The 20314-nt window shown below is 43.0% G+C and overlaps 1 protein-coding gene across 2 annotated transcripts in view; it reads right to left on the bottom strand.

Annotated features, from left to right (window-relative positions):
• The window catches only part of vps13d (vacuolar protein sorting 13 homolog D), a 281437-nt gene extending 266912 nt beyond the window's left edge, over positions 1-14525 (bottom strand). For both annotated transcript variants that reach the window (XR_005945250.1, XM_041205688.1), the window contains exons 1-4: positions 14253-14525; positions 5884-5961; positions 5325-5515; positions 677-757 (exon numbers count right to left, since the gene is read on the bottom strand). Coding sequence is in view for 1 of the 2 variants with exons in the window: in XM_041205688.1 (XP_041061622.1) it covers positions 677-757; positions 5325-5515; positions 5884-5961; positions 14253-14349 (447 nt within the window). In the remaining variant the exon portion in view is untranslated. The remainder of the gene's footprint in view (positions 1-676; positions 758-5324; positions 5516-5883; positions 5962-14252) is intronic.
• Positions 14526-20314: the final 5789 nt, after the last annotated feature.

Raw genomic sequence — 20314 nt, 5'->3', positions numbered from 1 at the left:
TTGTGCTGACAGAGGACTATTTACAGACAGTCAAGCAAAAAGAGATGTAATACCTCCTTAAATTCCTTTTTAAAGTCACACCTGAACTCGACAGGCTTCTGTATTCCTCACTGCCCCCTACACAAATACAGAGTTCTCTTCAAAGTGCTGAAGAAAATCCAGTTTAAAATTGTTTAAACTACTTGACATAAGTTCTTAAAAATATAAAATATATAGTTTATTTTGAATTGATCCTGATCTGTATCATTGGCAGCTTGGCCAAGCTCAATGATATTCACACAAAAAACCATACATAAAAATACGTCTAAGCACACAAGCTATTGGGTAATGATTAGAAGCAGAAACACAAGATAGGTGAAGCTAATTACAATACCCGACTTGAAGTTCGGCCGAGATGAAATAACTCCACACAGACCACAATCTGACCTGGGCTATGCCTCCAGGCAAACCAGACAACTAGTAGGATTCTAAATTTAATAGACGCATTTAACTCATACATATTAATAAGAAACAACATCCTTCACATTAAAAATGCTGAGATACAATATTTCAGAAATAAATCAGATTTTCAAAAGTCACTGCAGCAAAATCAGTGTTCTGAAAACAAATGTTTTACCTTGGTTATGTCTTTATATAAGAAGTGAAGAACATTTAAATTACCATTTTTCCAACTCACCTCCACATTTTCCACAATTCTGGTTACCATGGAAGCAGTAGCCGAGTACCAGTAGGATTCCCCTTTCTGCTGCTGGTTACTCTGAAATAAAATTCAATCCAGTTCTAAGTAACTATTGAGTAGAAAACCAAAACAAACCTTTTTAGTGCCCACAAGAAAGAGTGAGAAAGAAGTGCACTATACACAGCATAGCATCAATATTAATTGAAATTTCATCCCAGGAGGTCAATGGTTCTATTATATTTGTGCAAGTGTCGGCTCCACATTGGAGGTATTTACTCTAAAGCTATCTCCTTGCTCTTTCCCCAAACCTTTCAATAGTTTTCCTGAAGCATCTATCTAATTCCCTCTTAAATTATAAACTTCCATAGCTATGTGTGATAGTGCGTTTCAGAGTATAATAACTTACTTCAAATTGTCTGACCACTCCCTGTGTTTGCAATAATAATCCTTATTCTGTGCTTCCTTTTTACCAATTCACCAACCAGTAAAAATAATGTTTCAAGATTTACTGTCTCAAATCCTTTTAATCTCTATTTGATCATTCCTTAAATGTCTTGGCTTCAATGAAGTTAGGCTTGGTTTGTCAAATCTTGATCATAATACATCCTTTTCTCATATGTATATAAAATAGACATTGATATAGAATGCTAAAACCAATGCATGCAATTTTAGTATTTTATTAATTTAAATTACATGATTCCACTAGAATTTAACAAAGTAATGTCTACATGATTACAAGGATTTATGATTACAGATTTTAAAGAAATAATCATGGTTCTTTTTTGCTTTTTAATTTATGCACAAAGACTTTGAAGTTTGGCTGTGTGAAGGTTATGGTATGGACTCAACATACTTGTAAAAGTTCTCAAGTGTGCGATCTTACCAGAGGCATAACCCATCTGGATAGGCTGATTCCTCCATTATAATATTGAACTATACATTCATGCTTACAATTTCTTCACCCCATGTAATTTTGAGAGCAAAGTCTCACCAAAATTTACAGCAATTTGAATGCCATAAAGCCCGTGGCATAAAAAGGAAGTGGCTACATAGGAATGAAATTGGCTAAGAGACAGAAAGCAGAGAATAGTGGTGAATGGTTATTTTTCAGTTCGAATGGTTGTAGATAGTGGTGTTCCTTAGGGTCAGTATTAAGTGACTTGAACTTGAGAATATGGGGTATAATTGCGAAGTTTGCAGATCATGCAAAATGTAGTAAGCAATGAGGGGAATAATGAAAAATCTTCATGAGAGCATAAACGCACTGGTGAAATAGGCAAGCACATGGTAGGTGAAATTTAATTTCCAGAGGTGTGAAGTGATACATTTTGGTAGGAAGAATGAGGTACGGCAATATTAAACTAAATGCTACAATTTAAAAAGAGGTGCAGAAAGGGAAAGACATGGAGGGTACGTACATGTATTTTTGAAGGTGCAGGACAAGTTGAGAAGACTGTTAAATAAACATACAGGAGTTTTGCATTACTAATAGTGGAATAGAGTACAAAATCAAGACATATGATTCTTCTTCACAGATAAAGAGAAGTAGAAATGTGATAGGTTTTATACTGTTTAAGTGGGGGCGGAGCAAAATAGAAGGTCAGGGATAAGTGGGAGCTAAGGGGACATTGACAAATACGCCATGGACACAAGGCAAAGGGAGTGTTAATGGTGGTGGTAAAGGCTAAAGAACATGCTGATAGTGGCGTACAGGTAAGAGCAGAATGTGTTAATAGCAGAACAAGGGTCGGCACTCTGTGAAAGCATAACATAGAATCCAGTGACAGATGACCCTGTGGATCGGGGGGGTTATAAAAAATGAATAACTAAATAAATAATATAAAAATTTATATTTAAATTAAGGAGTAAACAATTGGATTAAAAAAGAGGTAAAGATGGAGAGGAGAGTTCATGGTCTGAAGTTGTTGAACTCAATTTTAACTCCGGAAGGTTGTAAAGTGCCTAAATTGGAAGATGAGGTGCTGTTCCTCCAGTTTGCGTTGGGCTTCACTGGAACATTGCAGCAGGCCAAGGACAGACATGAGAGCATGATGTTTTGTTGAAATGGCAAGCGATAGGAAGGTCTGGGTCACGCTTTGGATTGAGTGAAGGTGTTCTGCAAAGCAGTCACCCAGTCTGCCAACACAATGTCGAGACGACCACATTGGGAACAACGAATACAATCGATCAAATTGAAGGAGGTGTAAGTGAAGTGCTGCTTCACTTGAAATGTATTTGGGGCCTTGGACAGTGAGGGGGGAAGAGGTAAAGGGGCCAGATGTTGCAACTTCTGCGATTGCATGGGCAGGTTCCATGGGAAGGGGATGAGGAGTTAGGGATGTTGGAGGAGTGGGCCAAGTGTCACAGAGGGAATGGTCCCTTCCAAATGCTGGCGGGGGAGGGGGAAGGGAAGATGTGTTTGGCAGTGGCATCATGCTGGAGTTGGCGGAAATGGCAGAGTATGAACCTTTGAATGTGGAGGCTGGTGGGGTGAAAAGTGAAGACAAGGGGGGCCCCTATCGCAGTTCTGAGGGAGAGAGGAAGGGGTGAGGGCAAAGGTGCCGGAAATGGATCGGACATGGCTGAGGCCCTTTCAACTGCAGTGGGGAAAACCCTTGGTTAAGGAAAAAGGAAGACATATCAGAAACCCCGTTTTGGAAGATGGCATCATCTAAACAGATACGGCGGAGGCGGAGAAACCGAGAGAACGGGATGGAGTTCTTATAGGAAACAGGGTATGAGAAGCTGTAGTCGAGGTAGCTGTGGGAGTCACTGGTGCGCTTGTAATCAATATTGGTAGACAGTCTATCATCAGAAATGGAGATAGAGATGTCAAGGAAGGGAAGAGAAGTATTGGAGATGGACCATGTGAAGGTGAGACAGAGTGGAAACTGGAAGCAAAATCGATCAATTTTTCCAGGTCCAGACGAGAGCATGAAGCGGCACCGATACAGTCATCAATGTAACGAAAAAAAAGTTGTGGGAGGGGGTCTGAGTAGGACTGGAACAAGAAATGTTCCACTTACCCCACAAAAAGACAGGCATAACTGAAGCCCATGCAGGTACCCATAGCTACATCTTTTATTTGGAGGAAGTGAGACAAGTTAAAGGAGAAATTGTTCAGTGAGAGAACAAGTTCAGCCAAATGGAGGAGAGTGGTAGTGGATGGGGATTGTTCAGGCTTCTGTTCAAGGAAGAAGTGGAGAGCCCTCAGGCCATCCTGGTGTGGGCTGTAGATGTAGAGGGATTGGACATCCATGGTGAAGAGGCGGCAGTTAGCGTCAGGGAACTGGAAATTGTTGAAATGATGTAGGGCATCAGAAGAATTGCGGATGTAGGTGGGAGGAGACTGGACAATGGGAGAGAGAACGGAGTCAAGATCGGAAGAAATTAGTTCTGCAGGGCAGGAACAGACTGACATGATGGGTCTACCGGAACAGCCCTGTTTGTGGATTTTGGGAAGGAGTGGGCTGTGTGGGGCTGGGAGACTATGAGGTTGGAAGCTTTGGAGGCAAGGTCTCCAGAGGAGTTGAGGTCAGTGACAGTCCTGGAAACAATGGCTTGAGGTTCGGCAGAAGGGTCATGGTCTAGAGGGAGGTAGGAAGAAGTGTCTGAGAGTTGGCGCTCAGCCTCTACAAGGTAGAGGTCAGTGCGCAAGACAACAACAGTACTTCCCTTGTCAGCAGGTTTGATAACAAAGTCAGGGTTGGACCCGAGAGAACAGAGTGCAGCAAATTCAGAAGGAGGCTCTGAAGAAGGGCCATACAGACTCGTAATGTTAACTCTGTTTCTCTTTCCACAGATGCTGTCAAACCTGCTGAGCTTTTCCAGCATTTTCTGTTTTCATTTCAGAAGGAGACAGGTTGGATTGGGTGAAAGAAGCAGCAAGATTAAGACAGTTGATGTCATGCTGTCAGTTCTCAATGAAAAGATCAAGAACGGGTAAGAGGCCAGAGGGAGGGGACCAGGTAGAGGGAGAATACTGGAGATGGGTGAAAGGATCCGGTGAACGGTGGGAGGAGTCCTGCCCAAAGAAGTGAGCATGGATACAGAAGAAGAGCTCAGCATCATGCAGAGCACAAATTTCATTGAGGTGAGGGTGTAAGGAGATGAAACTGACTCCTTTGCTGAGTATAGAACATTCAGCATCAGAGAGGGAAAGGTAGAGGGTATGGTGAATACACGGCAAGAGATGGGATTAGAAGGAGGGATGGGGTCAGAGGGACTGAAAGGGGTGGAGGGTCCCAAATGGGCGTTGGTATCAATAAGTTTTCGTTAAAACCTACTACTGTGATGCTTGTTGTATTTGATGTACCATTTTAGGCTTTTATTATTCTTTCACAGGGTATAGGTGTCACTGGCTAGAATGGGAAATTCACCAGAATAATCCAATAAGCTTCGCTTCCTCAAAAGGATTTGTAAAGCAAAACTCAAAGCTAAGAAAAAGAATTGAGATCAAAAGTGCAATATTAACTTCCATACCAATGTTAAAGCCACATCAAGCAGTCAAAGTTTTAACAAGCCAAAGTTTAATTTAGGCTTCACATGGAAATTCATCAGCCTTAGCAGAGGCCTACACAGAAAAATATCTCGTCATATTGCAGATCACGTCAAGTGTTTTAAATTACACTTATCTGACACCAACCTTCCATTTAGCCTCCAGTGCATCCAGCAGCGCACACTTCCTCTTTCTGTCCAGTGAACGCTCTGTTTCTTCATCAAAGTCAGACTGTTTAATCGGCGCACCGATCAGATGGAGTCCAGAGATGGATATTACCCACGGTTCCACGTGAGGCCGGTAGAATGGGATCTGCAATGTTATCTTCCCAATAAAACCTGAAAAATTGTGCATATGCTTTACTTATGGAACTTGCTTTTTTATTCATTCTTGGTGTGTGGGTGTTGCTCGCAAAGCCAGGATTTATCTTCAATTATAAAATCCCAAAGCTGGACCTAGCCTTTAATAAATAACTTCAGCACGCATTCATCTTCAGCTTTTTCAGAGGGCAGCAGGGAAGCACTAAGAGTTTCCCCAACCACTTTCCTTTCAAACATTACAACCAATATTCATTTTCTTGCCTCTAAACTAGAAAATATCACAACATACAAGGCAATGCTGAAACCACATCTACACCACAAGATCGCAGATGTACACAGATCACAGATCGTAACTGGAAAAAGGCAAGGTGAGCAGTTCAACTTACCTGCTTTCACCTCAAAAGGTAAGTCCAACTCTTTCAGGGCATCTCTCTTCAGAGGGAGGTTTTCCAATTCAACAGCCCCTACACAGAAGCAATATTGCAAGTTTTAATGCCACCTTATTCTAACTGTCTGTCAGCAGCAAGCACTTCCAGGCCAAATAAATATTGTTTGGTGCAGAGTAAAACTCTCTTTGCTCTGCCTCAAAAGTATGCATCAGATCCCAAACTGAGAAAAGTATTCCCATTACATCAGTACAACATTTCTATTAACTACAATGTTACAAAATTTGGAGCTCAATGGGATATTCTCTTGACTTCAGAGTCAGAAGTGATTTCCATAAGGAGACCTTGCAAACCCTGTGATCTCTACTATCTAGACATTTACTGCCTAATATCCAGTTAAACAAAAATGTGATCCAGCAGCCATAAGAATAAGATCCCTCATTGTGGGTGCTGCTTTGAACATGCCGCCAGATGCACTCTGGTGTAAGAGGTTAACTGTAAACCAGCAAACAAGTTTAGTTTAAGGGTAACATATGAATGAACACAATATGACTTGCACAGCGAGATTTACATAATTTCCTAACATTTTGCCATCACACTGTTTGTATCTTGTAAATATTAGAATTATTACAACCGTATTGAGGCACCTCAGAGTGAGACATGCTGTTTGCAGACAAGTTGAATTTTATTGCACTTTGTAATTTTCAAGGTGAAATGTTTTGCAATGTACTTTTATAAATTGTGAATAAAGTATATTCTTGAAAAAAATTATTTACATTATTTCCTATTGTTGATCAAAATAATGCTTATAAGTCAGCAAGCTCAAAAGATGGAAGAAAATTAGGGGAAATGCTACAAAGCAAGCAGCCAATGAAACAAACGTTTGTACCTTGACCAACTTAAATGTTTAATCAACATGGTGCATTAGTTGACAGACAATGTGTACCAATGAAGGGTATTCTCTCTTGAAACTCTGACCTCTTGCACATCATTGGCATCTGTCACTTCTAGTGTCTGGGCCCTAAGCTCTGGAGTTCCCAGCCTGAATTTCTCTGCCTCCTCCCTCACTCATCATTTAAGATGCGCCTTAAAACATCTCTCTCTGATTGAGCTGGTAATACATTTTATCTGATAAGGCTTCTGCAAAGCACCTTGGGATTTTGTTATGTTAAAGGCTCTATATAAATGTAATCTGTTGTTGAAATTTCCCACCCCTCAAAAAGTTCCCTATTTCAACAAATGTTAATAAAGGATGAGGTTTGTTTTTCCCCTCAAACAGCAGCTGCCCTACTTAGAATATCGATTGGACTGGAGTTGCAGAGAAATCAATTGGCCAACGTGGAATTTGAACTTGCAGCCACTGGGCTTTCAGTCCAGTGCTATATCACCACATTCTTGCACTATGTCATCAAAAATAATTGCATTAGGATCAGAGATACAAGCTGACCTCCAAGAGTTCATCTCACATTGCTTAGATTATACTATGCATAATATAATTGCACTGAAACATTTTAAAACTTAATTTTCAGTATTTATTTTATGATTAACAGAAATCTTGCCTCTCACCTTACGTTAAAGCTTAGCTTTGTATTCAGAACTCTGGTGCGAGTCAACAATGCAACCCTGTCTACACTGGAAGTAAGATGTAGCTAGCAATTCTTGCAAAAAATGGAAAACCTTTTAGGAAATATAAACTGGAACATATTTTATGCTTGGATTAGAATTCTCTATAGAGATGTCCTGTTTCTAGCATCTCTAATTCACAGTTTGGCAGAAAGAATAGAATGCAAAATATTACTAAGATGGAGAGAGACTGCTGAATGCTGCGGTACCCAAGGTTCTGGACGTCCTCGTATATGAAAAACAAAAAGTTAGCATGCAGGGACAGAAAGTAATTAGGAAGGTAGATGGCATATTGGTCTTCATTGCAAGAGGGATAGAATATAAAAGTAAGGAAGTCTTGCTACAACTGCACAGGACATTGGTGAGGCCACACCTGGAGTACTGCGTACAGTTTTGGTCTCTTTATTGAAGGAAGGGCATACTTGCATTAGAAGCAGTTTTGACAAGGTTCACTAGATTGATTTCTGGGTTGAAGGGATTTGTCTTATGAGGAAAGGTTGTGCAGGTTGGGCCTATACTCATTAGAGTTTAGAAGAATGAGAGGTGATCTCTTTGAAACATATCGGACACTGAGGGAACTTGACAGGGAGAATCTAGAACTACGGGGCACAGTTTCAGAATAAAGTGTCACCATTTAAGATGGAAATGAGAAGGGATTTCTTCTCTCAGAGGGTGGTGAATCTTAGGAATTCTCTACCTCAGAGAGCAATGGAGTCTGAGTCTTTGGACAAGGTTTTCAGGTGGTGAGGTTTCCTGCCCTGAAAAGTTGCTGGGAAACACAGCCTCACTGATCACAGCTGAACCAACGCCATCTGAAGCATTAACTGGCTGGAGACGGGATTTCCACTCCTCACTCGGGAGGAAGTCTGAATGGTTGGCAGTTCTGTAGTCCCAGCAGTTTCATCTCGGAGCAGTGTCCACTGCTGTAACTACAAACAATCCCACCAGTCTATGGTGAATTACTGCACCCAAAGCGCCAGGTAGGCGTGGGGCCTTGTGACGGGAACGGGAGGGAGGCCCAGGGATTGTAGGGAGAGAGGCGGAGCATGCTGTGATGGCAAGAGCAGGCAGGAAGCAAGCACCCAGGGGAGGATTAGACATTAGTCGGGTGGGGAGAGGAATGGTGTCCGATCTGGAAAAGGTGCCAGTGATGGGGGCAACCCCACCCCCTTTCCTCCCTGAGGCTTGAGCAGGGTGAACTACTGGGCTTCATCCATCCCTGAACTCCTCCGGCCAGCTGAAAAATTGGCCACTTAAGAGCCTCATTTGGGTTAAGGCTAGGTGGGTGGGCTGCTCTAAACCTTGCCTACCCGTGTAATATTCTGGCCAGGTTGTGGGCTGAAAGGACGCCTGTGGAATTTTATGGGCCCCTCCACATGCAAACCTGACAGCAGGGACTGTAAAATTCTGTCGATTGAATATATTCAAGGCTCAGATAGACAGATTCTTGATCTACAGGGTAGTCAAGGGTTATAGGAAACAGCCAGGATTTTTCTTTTTGAAAAATATACTTTATTCATAAAATATCTGGAAGAACATTCCAAACCATTTCAAAATCACCATCACAGAAGTACAATCACGTTCAACTTTTACAACATGTATCACAAGGTACATCAATACAATCAATGAATATTACAATCATTTGCAGACATTCATTTTGAGCTGCACAGCCCAAGGTGCTCTCAACAGTTCCCAGCCCTTCTGTGCACTGTGGCAGAAAGGTCTTAGACAGCGACCCTTCCCCAGTGCGCCTTTGCAGCGGCTGCCCCAAGCTTTAGTGCGTCCCTCAGCATGTAGTCCTGGACTTTGGAATGTGACAGTCTGCAACACTCGGTCAGGGACAACTCTTTGCGCTGGAAGACCAACAAGTTTCGGGCAGATCCAAGAGTGTCTTTCACCGAGTTGATGATCCTCCAGCTGCAGTTGATGTTTGTCTCGGTGAGTGTCCCTGGGAACAGCCCGTAGGGCACAGAGTCCTGTGTCACAGAACTGCTCGGGATGAACCTCGACAGAAACCACTGCATCTCTCTCCAGACCTTCTTTGGAAAGGCACAATCCACAAAGAGGTGAACAACGGTCTCGTCCCCACCACAGCCACCTCAAGGGCAACGTGCAGAGGGTGTGAAACTCCTGGCGTGTTGGAAGGATCTGACAGGGAGGGCCTTTCTCACCACCAACCAAGCTAAGTCCTGGTGCTTGGAAAGTTCTGGCGACGAGGCATTCTGCCAAATGACTTTGACAGTCTGCTCGGGGAACCATCCAACAGGATCAACCATCTCCTTTTCCCACAGGCCTCTAAGACGTTACGTGCCGACCACTGCCTGATGGACTTCTGGTCAAAGATATTTCTCCGCATAAATTTTTCCACGAGGGACAGGTGGTACGGCACGGTCCAAATATTTGGAACCTTCCACGGCAGCGTGGCCAGACCCATCCTTCGCAACACCGGGGACAGGTAGAACCTTAGCACGTAGTGACACTTGGTGTTTGTGTACTTGATGCAGCTACACACAAAGATGGCCATCAGTATGACAGCGATGTTGGGCACGTTTTCCCCCCCTTTATCTAGAGGCTTGTACATTGTGTCCCTGCGGACACGATCCATTTTTGACCCCCAGATAAAGAGAAAGATGGCTCGGGTGATCGCCATCACGCAGGAATCTGGAATGGGCCAGACCTGCGCCACGTACAGCAACAACAAGAGTGCCTCACAACTGATGACCAGGTTCTTAACCGCAATGGAGAGGGAGCGTCACTCCCACATGCCCAGTTTTCTTTTCACCATAGTCTCTGCTCCTTCCAATTTCTAACGCATGCCCCGGTCCCTCTGAACCATATCCCCAGCACCTTCAAGCCATCAGCCCTGATGGTGAAGGGGACAAAGGATCGGTCAGCCCAGTTCCCAAAGAACATGGCCTCGCTCTTCCCACGATTTACCTTGGCTCCCAAGGCCAGTTCGAACTGGTCACAGATGTGGATCAGTCTGCGCACCGACCATGGATCCGAGCAAAAGACAGTGACATTACCCATGTACACGGAGGCTTTGACCTGAGTGCCTCCACTGCCTGGGATTGTCACTCCTCTTATGCCCAGATCCTTCCTGATGGACTCAGCAAAGGGATCTATGCAACACACAAACAGGACAGGGGAGAGAGGGCAGCCCTGCCTGACTCCAGATTTAATTGGGAAGCTATCTGATTCCCATCCATTGATTGAAACTGCGCTACTGATGTTAGTGTAGAGCAGCTGGATCCAATTGCAAAATCCCTCCCCAAACCCCATTTTGGAGAGCACATCCACCATGTAGGTGTGCGATATTCTGTCAAAGGCCTTCTCCTGATCCATGCTGATGAGGCAGGTGTCCACACCCCTGTCCTGCACATAGGCAATCGTATCCCAGAAACAGCCAGGATAGTGGAGTTGAGGCCAAGATCAGATCAGCCATGATCTAATTGAATGGCGGTGCAGGCCCGGGGGGCCATGTGGCTTCTATTACATACTTCCTTACAGTCATGAAACATAATACTATCCAGTTCAGGTTTTAACTGCCAACAAGCAGCAACAGTGTTCAGCACAGAAGCTGGACTTGGGACCATTTTACTTTGTCCCTACATCAGCATGCAATGTGTGTGCAAACAGCAACTTGAGCTGAAAGGAAACAAATGTGGATAGAACAGCTCCAATAATATGCCAATGTGCTTCTGATTGCTCATTACTATACTATATCTCCGCATAAATGATATTTTCATGAATTCAATGAGAAATCTGCATCCATGGAGCTGATGTAATAGGAGTTTGGAAATCAGAAATACCAGAATTGGATGGAAAATAGATATAAACACAATGGATTTAACAATTTCCAATGATGGAAGTAAACATCAGGCTCCCCTCAGCAATGTGACACACCTGAACTATTTACCATTCTATTCATTCATTTGTTTCAGAGATAAGAATTTAGAAAAATTGATACAAATGCAAGGTGCATAAAAAATGCTTACACAGGAGATGTTTGTAAAGTGGTTAGCTTCCGAAGTTAAAGAACATAAATTAGACTCATCTTACAAAGGCCACAGCAGAAAACACATACACATTCACTATGTTGTGCCAATATGCTTGTGTAATATTCTTAGCCCATTATTTCAGTTCCCCAACCATGACCATCCTATTAGCAGACTTTACCCACCAGCTTTCACCATAGCATCCCAAAGCTCAAATTAACTCACTCCACACAAAAGATTGGGATTCTGAACTGGACTTTCAACCTCATATTGTTTACATCATAAAGACTGTCTACTTCCACCTCTGTAATGTTGCTCACCTTCCCTCTTTCTCAGCTTACTTTCAGCTGAAATCTTTTGTCATGCTTTGTCACTACCAGTCTTGAAAGTCCCAAGTCTCTGTTTGGCAACCTTCCATCTTCCATAAACTTCAACTCATCCAAATCTCTGCTGCCCAAATCCTTTCCCAGAATAAGTCCCTCTCACCGCTGTCCTTGCTGATCCACATTGCCTCCCAGTTATCCAAGGTCTCAAATTTAAAATTGTCTTCCTTGTGTTTAAAGCTCTTCACAACTCGCCTACCCTGGCTCTACATTATCTCCTTTGTCCAATAACTACCACCTCAATTCAAACGTTGTTTCTGGCATTCTCCTAACTTTTGCCCCACTATTGGCAGCCATATCTTCAACTGTTCAAAACTCCCCTCTCCATCTCCCTCTCCTCCTTTAAGAAACTCCTTACAAGCCATTTCTTTGTCCAAGCTTTTGGTCACCCCTCCGAATGTCCCACTCACTCCAGAAAATTCAAACAGCATATGTTACAAACATAATAGATACAATGAAATGATTTCAGGGCAGTAAGTTTATTTTGAATTCTATTTTTCAGGTGTTATGGGACAATGGTTAGAGACACATCAAACCCATCCAATTTTTCTCTCTCCCAGTAAAAGCACAAATCGTTCCACTCTGCCAGCATGGCAGAGTTTGAGAACGTACCATATTGCATCATTACAAAAGCAAGTGGCAAGTAACATTCACGCCAGAATGACCATCTCCAACATGAAATAATCTAACGATCTCCCCTTGACATTCACTGGCATTATCATTGCTGAATCCTCCACCATCAACATCCTGGGGGGTTACCACTGGCCTGAAGCTTAAGTGGACCAGATGACTACAAAAGCAGGTCAGTGGCTGGGAATTCTGCAGCAAACTCATCTCCTGATTCCCCAAAGCCTGTCCACCATTTACAAGGCACAAGTCAGGAGTGTGATGGAATACGCACCACTTGCCTGGATGAGTACAACTCCAACAAAACTCAGGAAACTCAACACTAACCAGGACAAAGCAGCCCACTTGATCATCACCTTATTCAACACCTTAAACATTCACTGCCTCCACCATCAGCACATAGCGGCAGCAGTATACAATATGCACAAGGTGCACTACAGCAATTCACCAAGCCTCTTTCAACAGCCCCTTCCAAATCCGTGAGCTCTACTAGGTAGTAGGATGAGGGCAGCAGGTACAGGAGAAAACCATCACTTGCAAATTACCCCCGAAACACACACCATCCTGACTCGGAAATATATCGCTGTTCCTTCACTGTCGCAGGATCACAAGTCTAGAACTCCCTTCCTAATAGCACGTACCTATACCGCATGGACTGCAGGGATTCAAGGAGGCAGCTCACCACCACCTTCTCAAGGGCAATTAGGGGTGGACAACAAATGTTAGCCCTAGTGGCAAGGCTCAGACCCTATGAACAAATATAAAACAATCTAAATTCAAGTTTTCAATGAGAGTTGCCAATGCTAACACCCCATCAAATAAGGATGTGCTTAAGCTAATACAATATCCTTCCGCAGTCTATGATCTTCCTAATTCATTACCTCAAGTTGCTCCCGCCACGAGCAACAATTGGTAACTAGCAGCATTACACTCTAGTACTTTATAGCTCAAAATATTCTTCCCAGATACAACCAAACTTTGAAGGGAATACATCTATTGTTGCACATGAGTGCTATTCAATTCAAATGGCAAAGGAAGAGAATTTCACAATCCCCATTTAACATTTTTGAAATCTTGGTGTACAACATAAACAATTCCACCATACAATTATATTCATAATTCTCTGCACAAGAGCTTAAATCTGTGGTACCATCTGAATCAAATCACTGCATGGTCGTTTTGTTGTGGTTTGTCATATTAGACGCATTAAATGCTCTCCTGAACCCCAAAACTATGTTAGTCCCCTTCTCCTTTTCTCATCTAATTTAAAGATCTTGGGTCCGATTCGGCAAGCTGGAAACTAAGATCACAGAACTATCGAGCAAGAGCAGCTGTCAAGGGTCAAACATCCAATTTTTAATTTAAAAAAAGCTTTCACAAAGGGGAAAACAGACAAGAGGGTGAGAAATTGCTCATGCTCTTTCATAAGCGCAAGGCAAGTCTTTTGAGAAAGTGAAAGTGCGTTGTCAAGAGGTCAGGGCCAATTTTTTTAAAACAAGAGCTTCTTACTCGTAAAAAGCACGCAGACCGGCAGGAGATCCATCAGCCAGTGGTTGTAATTAAAGCAAGAAACATTACAGCTGCCTGACCCTATCAGAACTGTTATGAATTAAATGTCAAAACTTGAGCTTTTAAAAATTACTGCAAAAACACTGATCAATTATACACCACAACAGAGCAGATGCACCTGCCCAAGTGACAGGGCAGCACTGCTTAAAGTTGCTAATGTTCTGAGTACCTTTCATCAGGGCTATGGAGAGCTGGTCTGTGTTGAGGTTATTTACATATTTGCCAATGTAAGTGTTTAGGACCCAGGCTGCCAGTCCCTCCAGCATGATCAGGTTAGGCCGGGGGCGGGTTCAAGGTGAGATGGTTGTATTGCTCGGTGTCTCTTTGCCAGCGCTGGGCTCGGCCTCAGGCTCCGGCAGACGGGCAGCGTTGCTAAGGCCGCATCCAGTGACCCGACTCACCCCGCCCCGCGCCTCACGCTCCAGCTCCGACCCAGCTACAACAGGACGGAGCATGCGCACTCTGCCCACCCACTAAACCCCGGCCCTGCCTCGGCTCGGAGCGTCAGTCTCCCGGTTCACCCTCCCGCTCCAGCGACTCCAGGCGGCGCCTGGTGGCAGCCTTGCGCCTGACAAGCCGCCATAATTGTAAAGGCGATTAACCGGCGAATAGCCAGGCGGTGGTCATATTTGTAAAGCCAAGATTCTGTCCACAAAAGTGGCGGGTAATTATGTGGGTTGGAGGGCGCACTTAATGAACTCAAACTTGAATTTAACGGTCTTTCAACCTGACAACATATGATTTATGGGAGTTAATACAAAACCCAGAGTGCAGTAGACCTTTCATTTTTAATCTGCAAACTAAGGAGTCCTGCATTTTGCAACGTTATGTAATTATTTATACGTTCAAATGTTCATAATTGTGCAATATTTTTATTATTTTAAACTTTATTTTTATGTTAGTGATTGTCTATAACTATGTTATGAATTATGATTACTTGTTTTATTTGTATCATCACCACAATTTGACACCTGCCACCATGATGATTTTCAATACACCAATTATCTACCTGTGGTAACTGCATGTATTGTCCCTGCCTCCTGTCTTTCACAGGGACTTCGACCAGTGAGCTCTTAGTGCGGGGAGGCCTTTTGGACAAGAGATCGGGTCTAGCGCGCAAGCACTCTTGGATGTGTCCGTAATAAAGTTTCGCTGTTCCTTTATGATACCAGCCTGCTCCATCGAGTCATCACATTTGGCGATGAGGGGAAAATCGACTTTGACTGTGCACCTCGCCCTGTTACTGTGAGTAAATTGAGCTTTAAAGCTACTCACCAGTGATGCTGCTGTTTGGAAGAATCAATCCATATTATGCTAATATTGAAGATTGGAGCCAGCATGTTGAAGGCCTCAGACTTTACTTTGTAGCAAATGAAATAACTGCCGAAGAAAAGTGGAAAGCACACTGTGTATGTGGCAGTAAAACATACAACCTGATTCGCAACCTGACTGCCCCGTGCGCACCCGATTCCAAGTCGTATAGTGAGTTAGTGGACCTGGTGAAAGCGCACTTCCAACCAAAGCCGTCCGTGATAATGCAGCGCTTTAAATTTAATTCAAGAGTTTGTGCCCTGGGAGAGTCCATCGCAACCTCTGTGGTAACCCTCAAGCAGTTAACAGAATACTGTGACTTTGGGAACACATTAATCAACAGGCTACTGAACTGTCTGGTAAGCGGAGTCAAGGATGACGCCATACAGTGCCATTTGCTTGCCAAAATCGATATCGACTTGAAGTGCACCCTAGAAATCTCCCTTGCCATGGAAAGTGCTGCGAAAGACTCACAGGCTTTGCAACACATGGATGATGGCGCCACACTTCATGTGAGGCAGAAACCTGCCGCCGAGCATGGCGCGAAAACCAGACCTGCAGAATTAAAGTGCGATTCAATGTCCACTGTAAGAAACATTAAGAAGCCTAATAGAAACGCTTCATCAACGAGTTCAAGACAAAATTGCTATAGTTGCGGAAGTGACCACGGTGCAGATACTTGTAAATTCAGAGAGGCAGAATGTCATTATTATCATAAGAAGGGACACATGGTTAGGCAATGATGAACAAAGATAAAGCAGCCTGCAAGACAGCAAACAGACATGATCAAGTTAATGGGTACAGCAAAGACTGAAGCTGCTGCTACTGATGTGTACTCTGGATAATGTAACTGCTGTGAAAACAGCTTATTATGGTGACAGTACAAGTAAATGAGAAGCCACTGCGTATGGAAGTGGATACTGGCGCTTCAACTACAGTGGTTGGACAGCACACTTTCAGGTACCTTAATGAAGGAAGACAGCCAATAAACTTGGAGCGAGCAACCGCTAAGTTAAAAACTTATTCAAGAGAATCTATTCAATTCAAGGACATTGCCACTATCTCAGTTTGTTACAAGCAACAGACAGCCCAACTGCCTGTGGTAATCGTAAAAGGGGAGGGAGACTAGTCTTTTAGGTCAAGATTAGCTACAGAAGATAAAGCTTGACCAGTCCGAGATATTTCACCTAAAATCAGGTGGAATTCCAGAACTTCTGAAGAAGGACAACATGGTTTTTTGGGGTGAATTAGGAAAGTTGAAAGGCATGCATGCCAAGATGTATGTCGATCCCCAGGCAACACCACATTTCTTCAAGGCCAGATCCGTGCCTTATTCATTGAAAGAAAAGGTGGATGCAGAGCTGTGCTGGTTAGAAAGCCTGAGTGTAATCCAGCCCATCCAATTCTCTGAGCAGGCCACACCCATAGTTCCAGTTATCAAGTCTGACCAGACCATACGTATATGTGGAGACTACAAATTGCCAGTAAATAAAGCAGCAAAACTAAACAAGTACGCCATTCCAAGGATAGATGGCTTATAAGCCAAGCTGGCAGGAGATAAGTCATATACGAAATTAGATATGAACCACACCTATCAACAAATAGAGTTGGATAGTACATCAAGAGGATTTGTGATTATTAACACACACAAGGGTCTCTATCAGTACACTCATCTACCTTTTGGAGTCTCGTCATCATGCGCTATTTTTTAGTGAACAATGTAGAGTCTTCTGCAAGGACTTCCATGAATGGTAGCATATTTGGATGAGGTTCTCATCACTGGGTTAACCGAGGCCAAATCCTTAGCCAACCTGGAGGAGATGCTGAGAAGATTCATGGAAATTGGCGTATGGTTAAAGAGGGAAAAACACACATTTCAAGCATCTGAAGTGACTTATCTAGGCCACAGACTGGATGCCAGGGGTTTGCATCCTGTGGAAGATAAAGTTCAGGCAATAAAAGATGCACCATCACCATCCAATGTAACAGAACTCAAGTCTTTCCTGGGTATGATCAACTACTATAGTCACTTCTTACCTAACCTGTCAACTGTTTTGGCACCATTACACTCACTGTTAAAATAGAACCACTGTCGGTTATGGCGTTCATAGCAAGAAAAAGCCTTTGTGACAGCGCTACGACCTGTTGAAAGAGCTGGTGTTAACATGTGATACTTCTCCTTATGGTGTAGGAGCCATTTCATCACATAAAATGGAAAATGGATCAGAAAGGCCCATTGGCTATGTCTTGAGAACCCTTTCCCAAGCTGCAAAGGGTTATTCTCAGTTGGAAGAAGAAGGATTATCAGTAATATTCAATGTAAAAACGTTTGCCCAGTACCTAAAAATTCTCTATTATGTCAGTCCATAAACCATTAACGGGATTGTTCAGTGAGGACAAGACCATTCTGCCAATAGCATCAGCAAGAATACAACACTGGGCTCTGACATTAGCTGCATATGAGTATACTTTTATGTACCGCCCTGGCATACGCATTGCAAATGCCGATGCACTCAGTCACCTCCCATTTCCAGGGTAGTATTGTAAGTACTCTCATTTCACAAGAATTGGTGCTATTAGTGAATTTCTTAGATTCTTCGCCTGTGTGTGCAAAACAAATTAGAAATTGACAAACAGAGATCCAGTATTGTCAAAAGTCAGAGATTTTGTTTTGCAAGGATGGCCAAACTCTCCTGTATCTTTGAAGAATTGACATGATTCTATGTCAGAAATACAGAATTAAGCCGTCAAAATGGAATTTTGTTGTGGAGTTCAAAAGTTGTGGTCCCATCACAAGGTAGAGAGCCACTCTTGACAGAGCTTCACAGTGCACATCCAGGCATATCAAAGATGAAAATGCTTGCACGAAGCTATGTCTGGTGGCCAGGCATTGACAGTGACACTGAAAGCGCTGTCTCCACTGTCAGCAACAACAGAACTTGCCTGATTCGGCTCTCCTACATCCATGGGAGTGGCCTGGCTGACCGTGGGTTTGACTATGTATTGATTATGTAGGACCATTCCTAGGTACCATGTTTTTGCACACTCAAAATGGATGGATGTATAACAAGTCAAATCGCCAACATCAAACGCAACTATTGAGAAGCTACGTCACTGTTTCAGCATACAGGGCCTACCTGAAATTGTCATATCTGATAATAGTACAAACTTTACCAGTACCGAGTTTCAGAAATTTATAGATCTGAATGGAATCTGCCATATAAAGAAAGCTCCTTGGCATCCCTCATCGAATGATCTAGCCAGGAAGGCTGTACAAACTTTTAAGTCTGGTATGAAAAGTTATCAGAAGGCACCCTGGAATCACGATTTTCCTGGTTTCTCTTAAGTTATCATACAACACCACATTTGACTACGGTTCAACACCATTGGAGTTATTAATGAAATGCCATCTGTGCACATGATTCCACTTGATGCTTCTGAATTTAGAGGGGAAGGTAGCGTGGAACCGAGTGATCAGAAATTTAACTATGACGTACACAGTAAAGCTCAAACATTCAGTGTAGGTGACATGGTATACGTGCAAAATTTCAGCAGTAGACCCTGTTGGGCTCCGGGAGCCATTGTTTCTGACACTGGTCCATTATCTTGCCAAGTAAAATTGGGAGATAGAATCATCTGTAAGCATGTAGATTATATACGTGTCAGAGAGACATTCCAACAATTGACTGATCAACCTGTGATTAACATTGAACCGTCAATTTCTGAGGTGTGTGATCGACCCAGAACAGATATTCCAGATGTTTCAGAGGAGTTGCCAAATCCTGAACTGCCTAGTTCCGAAGATGTGTCTCATAGTGCAGCTCCAGATCCTGTCAATCATTTTCAGGAACCTCCAGTAGTAGAGCTACACCATAGCCATATACGAAGAGTACATCGAAGACTTGATTTATAGTCACTTGAAATTGTATATATGTTTGTTGGATGTTTAAATGTGTTTTGTAAAGAGTAATTGTAAAAAACTAAAGTGGGGGGAAATGTAACTGCATTATTGTCCCTCCCTCATGTCTATCACGGGTCACGTAATGTACTGCAGAGGCTTCGACCAGTGAGCTCTTGGCACAGTCAAATCTTGAGGGGCAGAGTTTTTCGGACGAGGGATCAGGTCTAGCGTGCAAGCATTCCTAGATGGCTCCGTAGTAAAGTTATACTGTTCCTTTACAAAACCTGTCTGCTCCACCGAGTCATCACATTATCTATCTATCTAACATATTTTGGTGAACTGTTGAGGGCCGAGCAGATAAAATTAATTAATTACAACTACCATTAAAATATTTCATGGCATTTACTGTATAAAGAACCCGTTTTAATTGAAAATCTGAATCTGCTTCCACCATCCTTTCAGGCAGCGCCTTCCAGATCACAACAACTCGGTGTGTAAAAAAAATTCTTCTCATCTCCTCCTCTGGTTCTTATACCGACTGGTGGAAGGATTGGAGGGGACATGAGGAAAAGCTTTTTCACCCAGAGGGTGGTGGGCGCCTGGAAGGCGTAGATGAGGTGCTGGAAAATGGAATTAAAAATGAATGGCTAGGCTCTTTTTTCTTTTTTTATGGCTGCACAGATATGATGGGCTGAATGGCCTCTTTCTATGGTGTAACTTTTCTATGGTTCTATCAGAAGGGGCCATAAGAGAACAGAGACCATGCAGTGAATCCTGCACTTTCTCAGCTCATTGTCTTTATCTGCAGCAAATACAGCACAGACTTTCATGGCAGAGTGGGTTCCTGAGGCACACTAGGCAATGTTTAACACAGAGTTAACACCATAGCGCAAACCATCATTTCACTAGATGGAATTGGGCTGACAAAGATAAAAGATAGATTGAATTAGTAATTATGCCCTCACCCCGTCTAAGTTCTAATACTATACAATACTCATCATATTAAGGTGCTGCATCAA

This window comes from Carcharodon carcharias, chromosome 15 (assembly GCF_017639515.1).
Source record: "Carcharodon carcharias isolate sCarCar2 chromosome 15, sCarCar2.pri, whole genome shotgun sequence".
NCBI lineage: Eukaryota > Metazoa > Chordata > Chondrichthyes > Lamniformes > Lamnidae > Carcharodon > Carcharodon carcharias.
Note: the sequence above shows the minus strand (reverse complement) of the source record. Positions and strands in the feature narration are given on the sequence as shown.